The 16,725-nt window shown below is 41.8% G+C and overlaps 1 protein-coding gene across 2 annotated transcripts in view; it reads left to right on the top strand.

Moving 5' to 3' along the window:
- The window catches only part of Ppp2r2b (protein phosphatase 2 regulatory subunit Bbeta), a 480,227-nt gene that overhangs the window by 372,767 nt on the left and 90,735 nt on the right, over positions 1 to 16,725 (top strand). For both annotated transcript variants that reach the window (XM_004664733.3, XM_045132546.1), the window contains exon 4: positions 4,672 to 4,784. In XM_004664733.3, coding sequence (XP_004664790.1) covers positions 4,672 to 4,784 — 113 coding nt within the window. The remainder of the gene's footprint in view (positions 1 to 4,671; positions 4,785 to 16,725) is intronic.

Consider the following 16,725-nt stretch of genomic DNA (forward strand, 5'->3'; position numbering starts at 1 on the left):
TGTTAATTGAGTTTTTAAATAGTTTTTTGATTAACAAGGATATTATCTTCCCATTTGGGGTGCTATTTCATATGCCAACAGCATTTCAGAATGACTCATAAGAAAAATCCTTATGTTCTTACCTAGTTTTCTTTTGTATACTTATATTAAGGTTGAGGATCTCCCTTAAGCCAATAACATGCAGAAATTAATGGAAGACAATTGGCATTATTGTATAAAAGAGAAACTGAAGATAAATGATAAGATTATGTTTTTAAGCTGCCACAAGTGATAAACCACTCACAGAACAAGCCAGAGAAAGAAAAAACTACTTCTCAGAGTAGAAGCCACATATTCCTTAGACATTTTTTTTTTATTCACAAAGCTTCCAGATTTTGAGTCAAATAAAAATGGTATGATAATAAAGTCAAGAATTACCTCAGGCAACACAACTGTGGGGAATTGAATTCTCCATCAGTTATCTTTAAAAAAAAAACTTATGCTTAGCTCATTAGAGTTAAGTACAGTTTTTGGTTTCTACTAGCATATGTGTTAAGCTTTATAGTTTTTGAAGAAACACAAAGCTAACTTGCAATTGTGAATCCAGAATTGAAGTTACTTGCCACATGGAAGCACATTGCTTTGCCTAGCTTACTACTCATGCCTGAACACCTTTGGTGAGAAAGGGTTAGATGCTATACATGCTCATGAAGAAAATACAGAGAAGTAAAATGAAGATAATACAAATGTTCCAATACATAGAGAACTACTGTTAATATATTTTAAAGACAAAGAAAAGGGCATAGATGAATTTTTTTAACAAAAATGTGATATCGTCTAGAAAATGTTTTCTAAGCAGTATTTTAAAATTAATAATATAACACTCAATAGTATAAAATTCTCCTAATTGTTCTTCAAAAATAACATAATATTTTCAGTGATTTCATATTATTTCTTTGTAGGATTATAAAGTGGTTTACTAATAAGTCTCCCACTATTAGACCTAGTTGATACCAAATTATTGCTGCTATAAGTTACATATGCCTTAACATTATGTTACATATGATCAATTCTATAATTATGTGTATACAGATCAAGGTTGATATAAATAAATGCATGATCAGGTAAAATATATATTGCCAACTATGTATGACATAGTGCTTGTTTGAAATACTTAGATAGTTATGTGAATATAGTAAAAGACTATGGAAAATTTACACAGTAATCTTTTTCCAGTGGAATTGAGGGAGATTTTTCTTTCTTTTAACCTTTCTCTCATTTTCATTTTCTAATTCCAGTAACATATATCTCTTATATAATAAAAAGAAGGAAAAATAATTAAATACAATAATTGATACATACAATATCACTATTGGCTTATAAATGCAAAACAGTATACTGAAAAAAATATTGTAACAATTTATGCAGAAATGCTGACCATGGATTAACCTGACTGGAGATGATATAGGCAGGTTTTTCTTTCTTCAATTCTTGGGTTATATCTGTGATTACTCTATCTGTATAGCAATTTACCATTTAAAATATGAAAAACATGAGATAGGAACCACCTTGTAAACAGAACTGGACACATTTCAAAGCCAAGAAACAAAATATTTAGTGTTAAAAATTCACTGACTAGTGCCGGGCGTGGTAGCACACAAATTTAATCCCAGCACTCAGGAGGCAGAGGTAGGAGGATTGCTGTGAGTTCAAGACCGTCCTGAGACTCCATAGTGAATTCCAGGTCAACCTGGGCTAGAGTGAGACCCTACCTCAAACCCCCCCCAAATAAATTCACTAATTTATGGGTTGTTCACAGCCACAGCTAATTAGAAACTAATGAAGTAACTATAAGTATGGCCCACATCTCATTTTCTCACCCTACAAAGGAGTTTCATATGTGTAAGATCTCAAAAGAAAATAATGGGACAAGGGAGTGGATAGCAGAGAGACAGGAATTGCTAGATTAAGGCTGCAAGTGGGAAAGGCTTCCTCACCTCTAGCCCGAGCATAAGCCAGAGTGAGCAAAGATCCGAACACATGAAGACAGTACTCATGCCAGCTGACTTGGATTGCCATGTGATGCCCAAAATTATGAAAACAGAGGTGGTTGTCTGCTAAGGGAGCGTAATGGCTGCCAAAATCCCACAGCAGTGGTGCATTTAAGACCTCTGAGGACACCACTTCTGACAACTTCAAGGAGCACAGCTATGAAGTCATGTCCCTTTACTTGTACTGTCTGTCCTCCCAAAGATGAAGACTTAGGGAGTAGTGATACCAAATCTAGACTGAGACAAAGGAGCAAAAGCCAAACAAAATCCAATTAAAAGCAAGGTGGAGGGGCAGCTTTTCTCCCCAGAGAAGAACTTTGTACAGGCATCGTTGTGAGGAAGCTAAAGGCACCTGGGCCACATGTTGTAACTGTAGAATAGTCACTCAATTTTCTCATTCTGACAACAGCTTCCATTTAGAAACCTTTGTTAAAGGCTCATACTTAGTCTGGGCATGGTGATACATGGCTTTAATCCCAGTACTCAGGAGGCAGGGGCAGGAGGATGGCTATAAGTTCAAGGCCTGCCTGAGACTACATACTGAGTTCTAGGTCAGCCTGGGCTAGAGAGAGACTCTACCTTCTAAAAATAAAAAAATATATAAAAGCCCATACTTAATCCTAAAATCTCCATAAGAAGGATAGCATTTCTATCAATCTACACATAGAGAAACTTGGGTACAGTGACCATGTTTGCAATGTTGAAGTATGTAAAATATACATATCCTAAATTTGAAAATTAACTGGGCATCTATACTTTCGGTTTTCCTGCTAACATTTCCTCACCCCAGAATTAGTCTGTATGTGCCTGCTACACAAATTCATGGTTGACTAGATCAGTAGTGGGAATTATGCCCAACAGTGCCTGACTCAAGCCTTTGTCAATAGTGACAAATACAGAGAATCGATATGTCTCTGCCTTCCAGAAAACAAGTTATAAACAGTATAAACAATGAATGCACTATCTGATAAAGGAAGGTATACACAGCCATGTGGCCCAGAGAAATAATCTGTTTAGCACAAACACATTTCCTGAAAAGATAGAATTGAGCATATATAGGTAGGGCATGTACTGCCAACTTCCCACAGTCCTAGACCCCTTCTATCATCCCTTTGGCCTGCCTGATCCTATAGGTTTGGGCCTACTCATCTTCATCTTCATGCTATGGAGAAAGACAAGAGCATCAAAGGATATATAGTGCTCAGCAGTCTACAGGAGACAAAGGTAGTTTCTGGTCAGGAACTATCATGAGACAACAAGGGTATGTGTAAAGATTAAACCAGGGCTTTGTGCAAGCTAGAATATTTTGTTTTCCTGAATATTTGCAGGACTGTGCACTATATAGAAGTTCATTCACTTTTGCAACTATAATATTAAGTATCTATGTCATTGGCCCCATTCTCAGTTCTGCAAGCATTGTGATGGACAAAACTCCTGCCTCCAGAAATTTTGCCTGTCTAGGCAAAACAGATAATAAATCAGTAAGTGTCAGTCAGGTATGGCAGCTCACACCTTTAATTCTAGAACTCAGGAGGCTAAGGCAGGAGGATCACCATGAGTTTGAGGACATCCTGGGCTACAGAGTGAGTTCAGAGCTAGAGTGAGTCCCTGCCTTGATAGATGATTGATTGATAGATAGATAGATAGATAGATAGATAGATAGATAGATAGATAGATAGATAGATGACAGATAGGTGCATAGATAGACGGAGGGAGGGAGATAGGTAGATAATCAACCAAGTAACCAAACAATTGCCAAGTAGCGGAAAGTACCATGTAGAAAAGGAAGAGGAGGAAAAGGAAAGAGAACAGCGATGGAGAATGGTGATGAGGACAGTGATTTTCTGCAGGCTTTACATAAGCCTCTGTGAGCTTGAGACAAGAACAAGTAGAAGAATGAGTCATGTGAAAAAGGATAAGGAAGCCCTCAGGAGGTAACTCATTGGCAGAGCATTTTATTACCATCTATAGGCCCTGGGTTCAACCTCCAGTATGAAAGAACAAAAGGAGGGAAGGAAGGAAAGATGGAAGGAGGAAACAAAAAGAAGAAGGTATAAAAGGGGCTTTCCTGGAAGCAGGCGCAGAAAGCCCCAAGGTTCTGTGGAAGGTGTGGGCTCAATCTGCACAAGGCGCAGAAGGAAGATGTGTGGCAGGAGCATAAGCGTTAGGGCTACGGGGTGATTGCTCAGTGAGGCCAGAAAGGCTGAGGAAGTAGAAAGCAAGTTATGAAGAACCTGTCAGCACATGGTGCAGACAGTGTGGAGGTGAGTTGGGATGCTAAAATAGAGCTGATCATAGAACTCTTCCCAGAGTTATCATGAGCTTTAAATTAATCATGTAAAGAGTAAATTCTGTGTTCTGTCAATATTTTTTATTGAATGAACCAAATTAACATATTAGCTATGCACTTAACAGTGCATTGTCAGAGAAATCCTTTTGTCCCAATGCAATCTGTGGTTTTGTTTGTCTCAAGCTGTGAACTCTACCTTCAGGTAACAAGAGATGTATGTACTGTGGCCCTTCCTTAGCCAGCTCCTGGAGCCATTTCTCTTATCATTGCCTTGGCTCCCCTCCAGCTCCATCCCCCGCCTCCAGAGAAGGTTCCTGTGTGTCCCTGATCCCTTCTGGTTGCCCTCCGCAGATAAAACTGTGAAGCTGTGGAAGGTCAGCGAGCGTGACAAGAGGCCAGAAGGCTACAACCTGAAAGATGAGGAGGGCCGGCTCCGGGACCCTGCCACCATCACGACCCTGCGGGTGAGTGCGGCAGCCGTTCTGGCCATGCTGCTCTGCAGCCAGACCACCTGGGTCAGGGAAGGCCCTTTACGGTTGGGCACGTGCTGGCTGCAGCGGCAGTTTGCAACCGTAATGTGTGATGGAAGACAGTGGGCAGCTCCAGTGTACCTATATCTAGCGGCAGATGGAGGAGTGGGAAAGGTGCCAGGCCCTAATGGCTACAAATCCTTGCTTTTCTTTTGTCCCCAAGGACTTTCCACATGGCCCCTGCCATCAGTTGCTATATTCTTAGTGATCTATTCACATACCTGGAGCACCTTCTGAACTTGGGACAGGGAATGAGACTGCGCAAGTGGCAAGCTGGAGTTTGGGCATCTAGAACATGAGCCTTGGAATCTCTCAGACCTGGAGTTCAGTGCTACCACTTACCAGAGTCTCAGCTCGTATCAGGCTTTTGCCACTGTGAGAAAATGCCTCAGAGAAATCCTGTAAAGAAGGATTGGTTTTGGAGGGTTGCAGTTCATGGTCAGCTGGCTCTGTCACTTTAGGGCTGTGCTGAGGAATGTCATCCTGGCAGCAGGCGTGTGCTGCCTACTTCCGAGTCACCAGGAAGCAGAGAGACAGACAGACAGGAAGGAACCAGGGACAGGGTACTGTCAAAGATATGTCCCCGTGACCTACTTTCTCCAACAAGGCCTCATCTTCCAATAACACCACTAAATTATAAATCTATCAATGGATTGACCCAGTGATGAAGGCAGAGCTTCAACAAAGATTCAATCATTTCTCACTTATTGGATCCAGCAGCTGAGGAGCAATCCTTTCACCATGAGCCTTTGTGAGGAAACTTTACATCCAAACCATGATAGTCAATTTTTTAGCTTTAGTTATGCTAGTCATGTTTGCTTTCCCCGTGTAACATGGAGGCCATAATTCCTATGGCTGTGGACTTCTGAAGGTGGGTGTATGGCAGAAAACCCTTCCTCTGTGGCTGGTACACTCAGCACGTGGGATCTGCTCTCAGTGCAGAAAGCTCCCTTAGTCGGCTCCCCCCACCCCTGCCCTGTGCCGCCTGCCCAGAGGCCAGGTAAGAGAGTCTTTATAAAACTAATGTCCAAGGCTCTAAGTAGTAAGATAAATGCACAGACAGGGGTTGTTCGGGAACTGCCATTTGACTGAAGGAGAAAGAAAGAGAATTTGGTTCAGAAAGCCAATAAAGGCCTTGTAGGGAGATGGTAGTAAAACAGATTTCTAAAACTGAGCTATTGGGCGAAGCCTCCCTATGCATAAGTTAAGGTGGTTTTGGACTGGGTGATGAATCTGTTTAGAATCTGTTCAGTGTGAACAGTGAAACAAGCACATGTTGGAACAAGCCCCAGCCCTAGCCCCCAAAGACATCTAAAAGTATAAAATGTGCTTTCAGACAGCAGCTGCTTTACAGGAGACCAAACCCTAAGAAGGGGACGCAGGGAGGGGAGAGGGTCTCAGCCTGAGTGCACAAACAGACATGGAAAAGGGTCACTGTGTGCCTTGGTCAGCTCACTGTGTATTTGTTCACTTGTCCATGCACGCATGCATTCATCAGAGGCTTTTGACAGGTCTGCTAGGCACAGTGATGGGCTGCTGAGGATTTATCCAGCACTCATGGACACCAAGTCTTCAGGAGTGCTCCTTCCAAATCATGTTTTCTTGGGCCACCTGGACCATTGGCCCTGGCCCAGTAATAGAAAATAAAAGAAAGAAAGAAAGAGAGAAATAGAGAGAGAGGGAGGGAGGAAGAAGGAAGAAGAAGGAAGGAAGGAGAGAGAGAAAGAGAGAGGGGGGGGGAGGGAGGAAGAAAGAAGGAAGAAGAAGGAAGGAAGGAAGGAAGGAAGGAAGGAAGGAGAGAGAGAAAGAGAGAGAGAGAGAGAAAGAGAGAGGAAGAGAGAAAGAAAGAAAGAAAGAAAGAAAGAAAGAAAGAAAGAAAGAAAGAAAGAAAGAAAGAAGAAAGAAAGGCAATCCTGAAAACCACAGATTCAGAACAATGTCTCCAAACAGAGAGCAAGCTGACATGATGTTAATCAGACTATAATTTACTCACATGCTTTGCTCTTGAATTTTGCATTGCCAGCAGTTATGTCTTCCCCCCTCCCTGTGCCATGATCACCTCTTGCTCACTTTCAGTTTCCCATTCCACATGGATCTTGGAAGTAAGAACGTTTAATAATGCCCGACAGCTAATTAATCCTCACTGTGTAATGAACCTGTTCCCTTTCAGTTCCGAGAGAATCAGCCTTACAAAGCAGGAATGTGAATGGGACTCTTTTTTTGATGGAAAATACCCTTTCAAATCCAATCACTTGTTACCCAAAAGCTGATGAGAAGAATGCAGACCTACTGGGTGTCATGACATCCACAGAAATGATCATGATGGTGATTGAATAGCACCTCATGGTTGTAGAACACCATTCACATCAGAGTACCTTCTTACTGAATGCCTTGAATCATCTGCAGGACACACAATAAGGAGGGTAGGACAGGTACTTGACAGTGAAATGCTGGACTGTAGCATTTACTGAGTATTCTATGTCCCATGAATATGCTGCTCTCCTTGATCTACGTTGGCTGCCCCGGAAGCCAAAGTTCACTTCTGAGATGCCCATTTCAGACATGGGATGCCCACGCTTGTGTCCCATACATACAGTGATGCAGGGCTGGGAAGGAGATCTCGACCTACCTTGCTGTGGTAGGACCTGGACCCTTAAATTGGGTGCACAGGCTCAGAAAGTGAAAGTGACTTGCCCAGTGTCTTTCAGGAGCCATGGGCTCTCAACGTTTGTGACATACAGCTGGGCATTTGAAATGTTCTCCTTAATTATTAATGCCATTACTATTTCAGGTCAGAGGTGCTCTCACAATAACTCTCTGTCCCTCCCTCTCTTGCACACACACACACACACACACACACACACGCTTTCACAGTTATTGAATTTCCCAGTCCCTGACTACGACAGCATAGAGAAGCTAACTACATGGGGTCTTATGCAGCTATACTTAGCAAGCTCTTAAGCATTCTTTTCTCCCAGGTCCCTAATACCCAGGAGGAAAAGGCCCCCAGAGCCCTTTCTAGGCAACAAGACTAGTTAGTATTCAAGTGACTTAATCAGCCTGGGATGGGAGCTGGGTGGTAGAAATCTTGCTTGGCACATGTATCCCTGCAGGATGAGCCTAGAGGTACTGTGACCCTCATTATAGTGGGCTACCTTTGCACTGGAAAGCTAGCCAGAATGAAATTTGCCTTTTAACCTGTTATAATACAGTCTCAAAGGTGTGAGCTCCCAAGATATGACTTGTCATAACCTGTCTCATGGAAAATGAGGGAACTATAATGAGTTTTTCCCAATGGATTTTATCCAAACACCCCTTGCAGCTAGTGGGAATACGTGTTGTAATGGGCACTGTTTGTTGAGTGCTTACTGAATATTCGTTACTGGATTGCATGCCCTTATACATGAGTTCTGAGGGTAACTTTCCCAGGTAGGTTTATTATTCTCCAGGTCATCTGAAGCCGTAGTGCCTCGCTTCCTGTCAGTCACTGCCTGATAGACTGTGGCACACTCACTTCTCAGTCACTCTCTGTGTCCTTCTCTTGACGTCTTCCTTAGGTTTTAGCACACCATAATATACCAGTTGTTCCTTGCTGTCTTCCCCCTTGTCCCCCAGCAAAGCACATGCTTTATGAAGGGATGGACTACAATGCCCCAGCAGCAAGAACAATGCAGGGAATGTGGTTGTATCCAGTCACAGTGAATAAACAGAGTAAGCGGGAAGTTTAACCAACTCTCATGCTACAAAATGGCAGATCTGGGATTTGATCCTAGTCTATCTGACTCCACATCTGATGGTGATTTTTGTTCCTTTTTTCAACAGGTTTTGCTTGTGGCAAAGACAGAGGAATTTACTGATTTTCATCTCTCATAACTCTTTATCAGAGCTTTCTTAATGAGCTTGATTTGGGAGGCATGAGGGCTATTCAGGCTTTTCTGTCACCGGGTAGCAACACCAGTTACATGCTCACCTTTCTTGTTTCACACACCTTCCTCCTGACAATTACCACTCTATCTTCCTCACAGCTGGGTCACATTGTATTTACTATAGAACTAAACTTTTTCTTCTTAAAATGACGCTGGTGTTTGAAATACTGTTGATGATAACTTAGACACACCTGTGCCCCAATCTCAGCCACCATAGCAAACCAATATGGTGTCCACGAGCTCTGAGCTCCACAGGGGAGCTTATCAAGGATTATTACTTACAGGTCATGGGGTTAGGCGAGTTGACTAAAGACACTGCTTTATTTTTCCGTAAAGAGCAATCTTCCTAATCAAACTACCACTTTAGCTACTTGATCTGTTTGCAGAGAGCTGGATAAACACACTGTCGGTCTAAGCTAACAATAGCTGCTACATTTGCTCAGCTCTTCATCATGATAAACCTAAAACTAATTAGTTTTGTATACGTTTTACAACTCTTTATCATAATCCTGTGACTTAGGTATTACACCCATTTTAGAGATTTATAAACAGGTTCAGAGAGGTAAGTACTGACTTAAGACCTCAAAGATAATCAGCAGCAGATCCAAGAATGCAGTGCAGCTCTGTCTGTGCCTAGAGCTCTTGTCCGTACGTAGGACTGCCTTGGCATTGTCCCTGGCTTAGACAGCCGAGAGGGTAAGAGCATGACACATAGAACTTATTGAACATTTTCTGTGTGGCAGGTACCATACTAAGCAGGTACCACAAAGTCAGCCTTAGATAAATGAAACCCTCTGTCCTCAAGATGCAGGAAAGAGACAAGGGGCTTTATGGCCATCCCAGGAAAGCAATTTATGCAATGGCTCTCAGAGAGAAGTGTCACCCAGTGTGCTTTCCAGCACACATTTACTTGGATTCTGGTTTTGAAGGTCTGAGTTGAACTCCAAGAAATGATAGCTTTGACAAGATTCTGGGCAAGTGCCAGGTAATTGTGGTGCACATTTCAAGTACTAGAGGAGAGATAGCACAGATGGTTGCCATGGCAGCTCAGAGGATGCACAGGATGGAGGAGATGCAGGATGGGGAAGGGAAATCCAAGACATGTCTTTAGAAATAGATGGGCTTTAGTGGAAAGGGCCTTGCATCTGTCAGGCAAGAGTAGTTGTACCACTACCTCCTTCCTTCTAGTGATGTGGATGTGAATGTTCATTTATAAAAGAAACAGCAATATCCTGTGCCCAGGTATCTCACCCAATTAAGCTTCAGGGCACATTACTGGCTGAGTCAGGATTAGCTTTTACTGCCCTGGTTTTAATTTTGAGTTTATGTTGTGATAGCCAAGGCCTCTTAGGACACAGATACAGCCTTCCTCTGACCATTTTTAATTTTGTCAGACTTCATTTTCTGATTTATGGCTGCTCTGGGGGCTTAATATACAATCCTTTCATGGTTTCATCTTTCCTTGATATTTGTCGCAAATAACAGTGGAATGTTTGGCTAGCACAGTGAAAAAAATCAATCAAGCCTCTTCTATATTCACGGGCTTTCAATGGCACCCAGATGCCCCCCTGGATTAGATTAACTTGGAGACTGTGTCGCTCGGTGTGGGTGATTTCTCATACAAAGCTCCATCTTCCCCTCCTGCCTCTGTGGGTAGATATTGAGATCTCCCATTGATTGACTGCCCCAAAAGTGAAGACTGGCATGTGATGTGTGTAACTCAGCAGGGTGCACATACTCTGTGATTATGAAAATAATTTCTGTTATCGTTATTGATTTTCATCATTATTTGATTGTGTCTGTGTCGTGGGGTTTCAGTTACAGGATGAGAAAGTGCTGCAGGAACCTCAGGTGCCAGTCTCCAGACGACCTGCCATGTTTCCTCATGTTCTGCCTTTCAGGTGTGAGGAGTGTGGTGTTTATTCTGATGGTTGGCTAATGTCCAGGGTTACAGTGCTGCTTGTATTTGGTACTAGCCAAAGGGACCAATTCAGTTGGAATTATAGTTAACATTTATCAAGCATCTGCTGTGTTCCAGAAACACTTTGCATAATTTGATCTATAACTATAAATCTATGTAGGTGGCAATGTTGTCCCCATTTTTAGGGATGTGGCATCTGAAGTCAGAGGGGCAATGGAGCTTGTCTAAGGAAAAAAGGTTAGTAAGTCATGGTGCTTGGACTTGAATTCATGTCTTTTTAATTCCAAAACTCAGGCTGTATTCTGCCTCTTATTAACATCAAATGTCTGCTTTATGCACTGAAAAGTTCAAGCCAAAAATACATCTAAGTCAGTAGGGGAAAGAACAGTTTGTCCTGCAGATAGCAGAGGCTGCTGGTAACTTGACATGTGTAAGTTTCTGTTTTGTTTCATAGGAAGGCAGATGAAAAGGATAAGTAGAACTAAGAAAATCCAAAACATGGATAGTCAGTCATCAGACCTGGGGAGCATCCAAGGTTTCCCTCCACCCAGCCAGCTTACTCGGAATCTTCAGGGATATGGTCACGGAGCTTACTTATGCCCAGAATTCTGAAGATGACCAGGTGTTGAAAACCAATGAAGCTAAGTGTGGTGGTCTGATTCAGGTGTCCCCCATAAACTTAGGTGTTCTGAATGCTAGATTCCCAGCTGATGGAGATTTGAGAATTAACACATCCTAGAGATAGTATTGTTGGGGGCAGGCTTATGGGTGTTATAGCCAGTTTCCCCTTGCCAGTGTTTGGCACACTCTCCTGTTGATGTTGTCTACCTGACGTTGGCCAGGAGGTGATGTCCACCCTCTGCTCATGCCATCGTTTCCCCCGCCATTGTGGAGCTTCCCCTTGAGTCTGTGAGCCAAAATAAACCTTTATTTCTACAAGCTGCTCTTGGTCAGGTGTTTTCTGCCAGCAGTGCGTCCTGACTTCAACACTAAGGTTTGAAGGTTTACTCCAAGGTTGAGAGTCTGATCAGATTTTTAGCTTTTATTTGTAAACCTCCTCCCACCTCAAGGTTTTATACAGATTAATCCAAGAGCAACATTATTATTAAAGTCTTGACACTGAGTGAGGGATTTTATATAGACTTATCTTCTGTAGTGGCTCTGAATATGTCTTCTATAACTCAAATTCTTCCCCCTCTCACTCCTGGTCATGGAGGCAGCCCATTTAATGCTCACTGCTGTGCTCCAACAGTAACGACTACAGACACTTACTAAGCACATACCCTAAACCAGGCCTTCGGGTGGCCAGATTTTGTAACATTTCACTATATCCTGACATAACCATGTGGGGAAGACAACACTCTTATCCCATTTGGCAAAGGAGGACTTTAGATTCCAAGGCCAGAAGGGACTTGGCCATGTCCACAGCTGCTGAGTGGCAGGGTCAGACTTTAACCAGTTCATGCTGACCAAGGTCGCGCTTTTAACACTGCGCTCTAAGGGTCACCAGGAAAAGGCTTCATCTCTGACCAGATTATGGAGATAATGTTATATGTTGGTGGAAGTCAGGCTGATAAAGCAGCAACTTGGTGAAGTGTCTACACAATGCCTTGTGACCAGTAGGTGCTCTTGGAATCAGGATGTTACCAAGTACTAATTTGATCCTATAAAAATATAAAAGCAATCCTATACCTGGCTTTGGATCAAGTTCTCTGTCTCTTGTTCTCAACCCCTTTGAAACGTGTACACAGCCCAACCTCAATAATTGTAAGATTCTGAGAAGTCTGCTAGTATCAGGCAAAGAAAACTATACTAGACCAAAACTAAATCTGAATCCTCCCATGGCCTCTGGTGCCATTTATCTTAAACCTTCCTGTATAGAGCACTTGACATTATGCCAAATTCTAGTCCATTTTCCTTTCTGGCTGAGTTTCAGGAATGGGCTTGGGGAAACTGTCTAACCCATGTTGTTCAGGCTTTGCAAGCACAGATGGTGCCACTTTCTCAAATCTAACTCACACTGACCCAGACAGGTTTTCACAAAATAGCAGTTACTAGTGTATTTCCCCCATCTTTTAATCTAAAGCACTCTTTGGTGCACTTTTAAAAATAAGTTGGAAAAAAATAAGTTGGAAACACAGGCAAAATTGAAAGGATACCTTTATGACTCTTCCAGATGGACTTCTGTAGAAAGTGAATGTAGTGGGAGAGACATTGTCCTCACATCAGATCAGTACTCTGAAGTGTAATGTTTTGTCACTGGAGTGCAGGGTGTGACTCTCCCTTCCTTAAGATTACACATGCTTGCCCAAGTGTGTGCATGTGTGTACATGTAGATGATTCCGTAAACCTTGAATGTTAGCAAGACCTCAACCTGACTTTGATTGTTTCCACTTTGGCTCTCTTAGTAGATCAGATGTGTGTGTCACACTCCTTTGTGCTGCCAGGTTATATGAAGAGCTAATTTGAAATCACAAGAGAACTTCTGGGGTTTATTATACATAGGATTTTTGGTTTTTGTAAAACAAAAGGATTTAGAATCAAGTTCAAGACAGGAAAGGATCATTTTGATCCTAGTACATTGTACACCAAGCTCCAATGGATACATTGCTTACATAATCATTTTATTTATTTATTTATTTATTTATGAGAGAGAGAATGGGTGAGCCAGAGCCTCTAGGCACTGCAAACAAACTCTAAACACATATGCCACTTCCTCTAATGTAACTTCTGTCTAATCTACCATTGACAAAAATACAGTCATGACAAGCATACATGATCCCTGCTTTTGTGAGGTTTAAAATCTATTGAGTTTTGAGCATTTGTTTTTAAGTAATGTCAATGCCAATTCAGGCACCCTTGCTTAACATTGTTAGTCAATTCTGTTACATAGAAACTTGAGTTCCTTCTAAGCATTTTTTCCTTGTACTATGACCCCTACTTTCTCTCATTTTCAGGAACTTAGAGTTCTGTGGCATTCACTTAAGTAAAGGAAGGGCTGCTTAACTCCAATGCATCCAAACCCAAGGTGAAAACTTCATCCACTTATCTTGCCTACTACCAAATATGTAGATTGTTTAGAACCTGCTGACTTTGTTCTAGTCATTTGCTCTGCAAATTCAAACAGCATCTGAGAACAGCATCCAATAGGATGATAGAAACTGGCCAGAGGTGACCACCGAGCAGGAGTGCAGGTGTGACAAGGATTGGTGTTGAAGCCGAAGTGATGAGCCAGCTGCACGTGACAGTCGATGCTCCCTCAGTAAGGTCCTCAGGACAGGCGGAGCCACAGGTGGCTGTGACACCAGTCCTGCTTAAATATATCTTTGCCCATCTTGATGGTCAAATAAAGACAAGGCCACTTAGATTTCTTCTTCTTTTTTCTCTTTATTTAATTCCATAACAATTCATTGAATACCTACTATGGGCCCGGCACTATGTAGGCCTTGAAGTTAGAGCAGCAAACATGAAAGTACGGGCCCCACCCTGAAACTTGCAATCTCTGGCTTTCAGTGCAAAACCAACACCTTAGCAGGAGATGCAGAGGAAACATACGTGGTACATAAGAGAGCAAATGATAAGAGAATTTGATCAATTCTGAGGGAGCAGAGAATAATTCCCCAAGCAATCAATACTTGAGTTGAAATAGCAGGCAGCTTGTAGGGGACAGGAAGGCCATATCAGACAGAGGACATGCCACAGGCCAGGGTCATGACAAACCAGTCAACACAGCAGTCAGAGGGAAGGTGAGAGTGGCTCAAAGCATAGGAAGTTGTAGTAAGCAAGAAGCAGGGGGTGAAGCAAGTTAGGACCAGACCATATTGAGCACTTATTAAGGAACCTGGTTTGCCCCCATGATAGCAATGCAAGTTCTCTTCTCTGCATGAGTCACTTTCTGAAACAGCCTCGCTTTGCTCAGATAGTAAATGTTCCACACCCAAGACAGGAGGCATTATAGAGTGCCACCATTTGATACACGTCAGGGCATGGCCTCCACCTCACTTCTCCAGTGCCAAGGTGTCCTCCCTCCAAGGTGAATCCTCCTATGAGTGATTGAACTGTTTGGAGAGTATAGAACCTGACAGCTCCCTATTACACAAAAGAAAAGATAAGCCTCTGATTAGTCCTGGGATGGAGGAAGCCAAGATAGAGAGCACCTGTCAGAACTGCTTACGACATATAAATCATCGCCTCCTTCTTCCAGCAATCAGCAGGCTGGAGAGAGAAGGGACTGAGGAGGTAAGAAGAGCAGAACCATATGAAAAGGTCCCACTTTGCTCCAAAGCAGGATTTGTTCTGCTATCCATGCAAAGAAAACAGCTTCCTGCCTAGAGGCATGACAGAGACAAATGCTTACCAGCTCCTGGAAGGGTCAATTTGTTTCACTGGCATTTACTAACAGCTTTTACTGCTAAGCTTACAATAGCAGCCACTAAAGTCTTCCCAGATTCCAAAGGGGCGGCACCTTGGGATTACACTTGCTGTGTGCTTGATCCTAGTTTTCCCCACTGTGTAATCAATAGAACAATCATGGTTGCTATGGTTGCTGTTTTCTTTCATTCACTCCACAAAGATCTCCGAGGTCAGCAAACTAGCTAACCTGTCTCACAGGGTATTTTTAGGGACACATTAACAATGTAAAACTCAGAAAAGAATTAAGGATAGAAAGTCAAAGGATGCAAAAGCAAATTGCTACTACCAGCTATTACATGGTGTCCCTTGGCTGAAGATTTTATGCTTACAACAAATGTAAGTCATACATGATTTCAACACAAATATATATATATATATATATATATATATATATATATATATATGAGTTATATATATATATGAGTTATATATATAATCTAATATATTAATTATATACAAAATATAATAAAAATATGATGTATAATATGATATAATATCATCTATATAATTATATATATAATCATATATATGTGAGTTCTGTATGTCACAAATAATGTTTAAATTTCTTAGACTTAGGTTTCATTTCTCTCTCTCCCCCTCTTTCTGTCTCTCTCTCAACTAAATAAATAAATAAAATATATTTTTAGAAAAAGATCATGGGGGCTGGAGAGACAGCTTATCAGGTAAGGTACTTGCCTGTAGAGCCTAACAGCTTGAGTTTCATTCCCCAGTACCCACATAGAGCCAGATGCACAAAGTGGCATGTGTACCTGGAGACCATTTGCAGTGGCTGGAGGCTCTGGCATGCCTATTCTATCTGTCTTATGCTCTCTGTCTCTCTATCCTTGCAAATAAATAAGCATTTAAAAAAAATAAAATTAAAAAGATAATGGACATTTAAAAAAATAGTGCTTCCTAACACTGGACAGAAAGCATAAATCAGAAACCCAAATTAGTTCAACTTGATCATAACCATGTGACACATAAGCATTCCTGACAGGTCTCAACTAGATATCTTTCAATAAATTAAGAATTTATCATTAGAAAATAAGGTCAAAAGATTTAAGCTTTAAAAGCTTAAATTGGACAGTATAATCAAATTCTCATTGAATTTTATGTTATATGAGATACCAAGTAGCTCCCACAGGGTAAGAGTCTGGAAGATTGCAGCTGGAGAAACTGAGTCAAGTGCTGACTTGGGCAGCATACCCCAGAAGCACTGTCCTGCACTTTCCTGGGGATACTGTACCTAGAGTAGACATCACTGGGGAGAGAAGGTCCATTCTCAGAGCAGAGAAAAGCTGCCATCCTAGAACACCAGGAAGTAGTTGAGCAAGTGGCATTACACTGAAGGGGACCAAGGGTCTGTCCAGCCCAGAAGTTCCTGCCACCAGTAGGGCAGAATCAATCTCTTCTTATCCACACTAGTGTATTTCAAGGTGAAACATAACTTCATATGATCACACAACCCACAAATGTATTGGCTGCCAACTAAAATGTCTTGGGACCCAGAAGAGAAATACACTTTATGTGAATAAACCCAAAATATGATTCAAAACAATATATATAAAAGATGGGTACTGAAGGAATGAGTTACATGGACATTTAAAATAAT

Source organism: Jaculus jaculus, chromosome 13, assembly GCF_020740685.1.
Source record: "Jaculus jaculus isolate mJacJac1 chromosome 13, mJacJac1.mat.Y.cur, whole genome shotgun sequence".
Lineage (NCBI taxonomy): Eukaryota > Metazoa > Chordata > Mammalia > Rodentia > Dipodidae > Jaculus > Jaculus jaculus.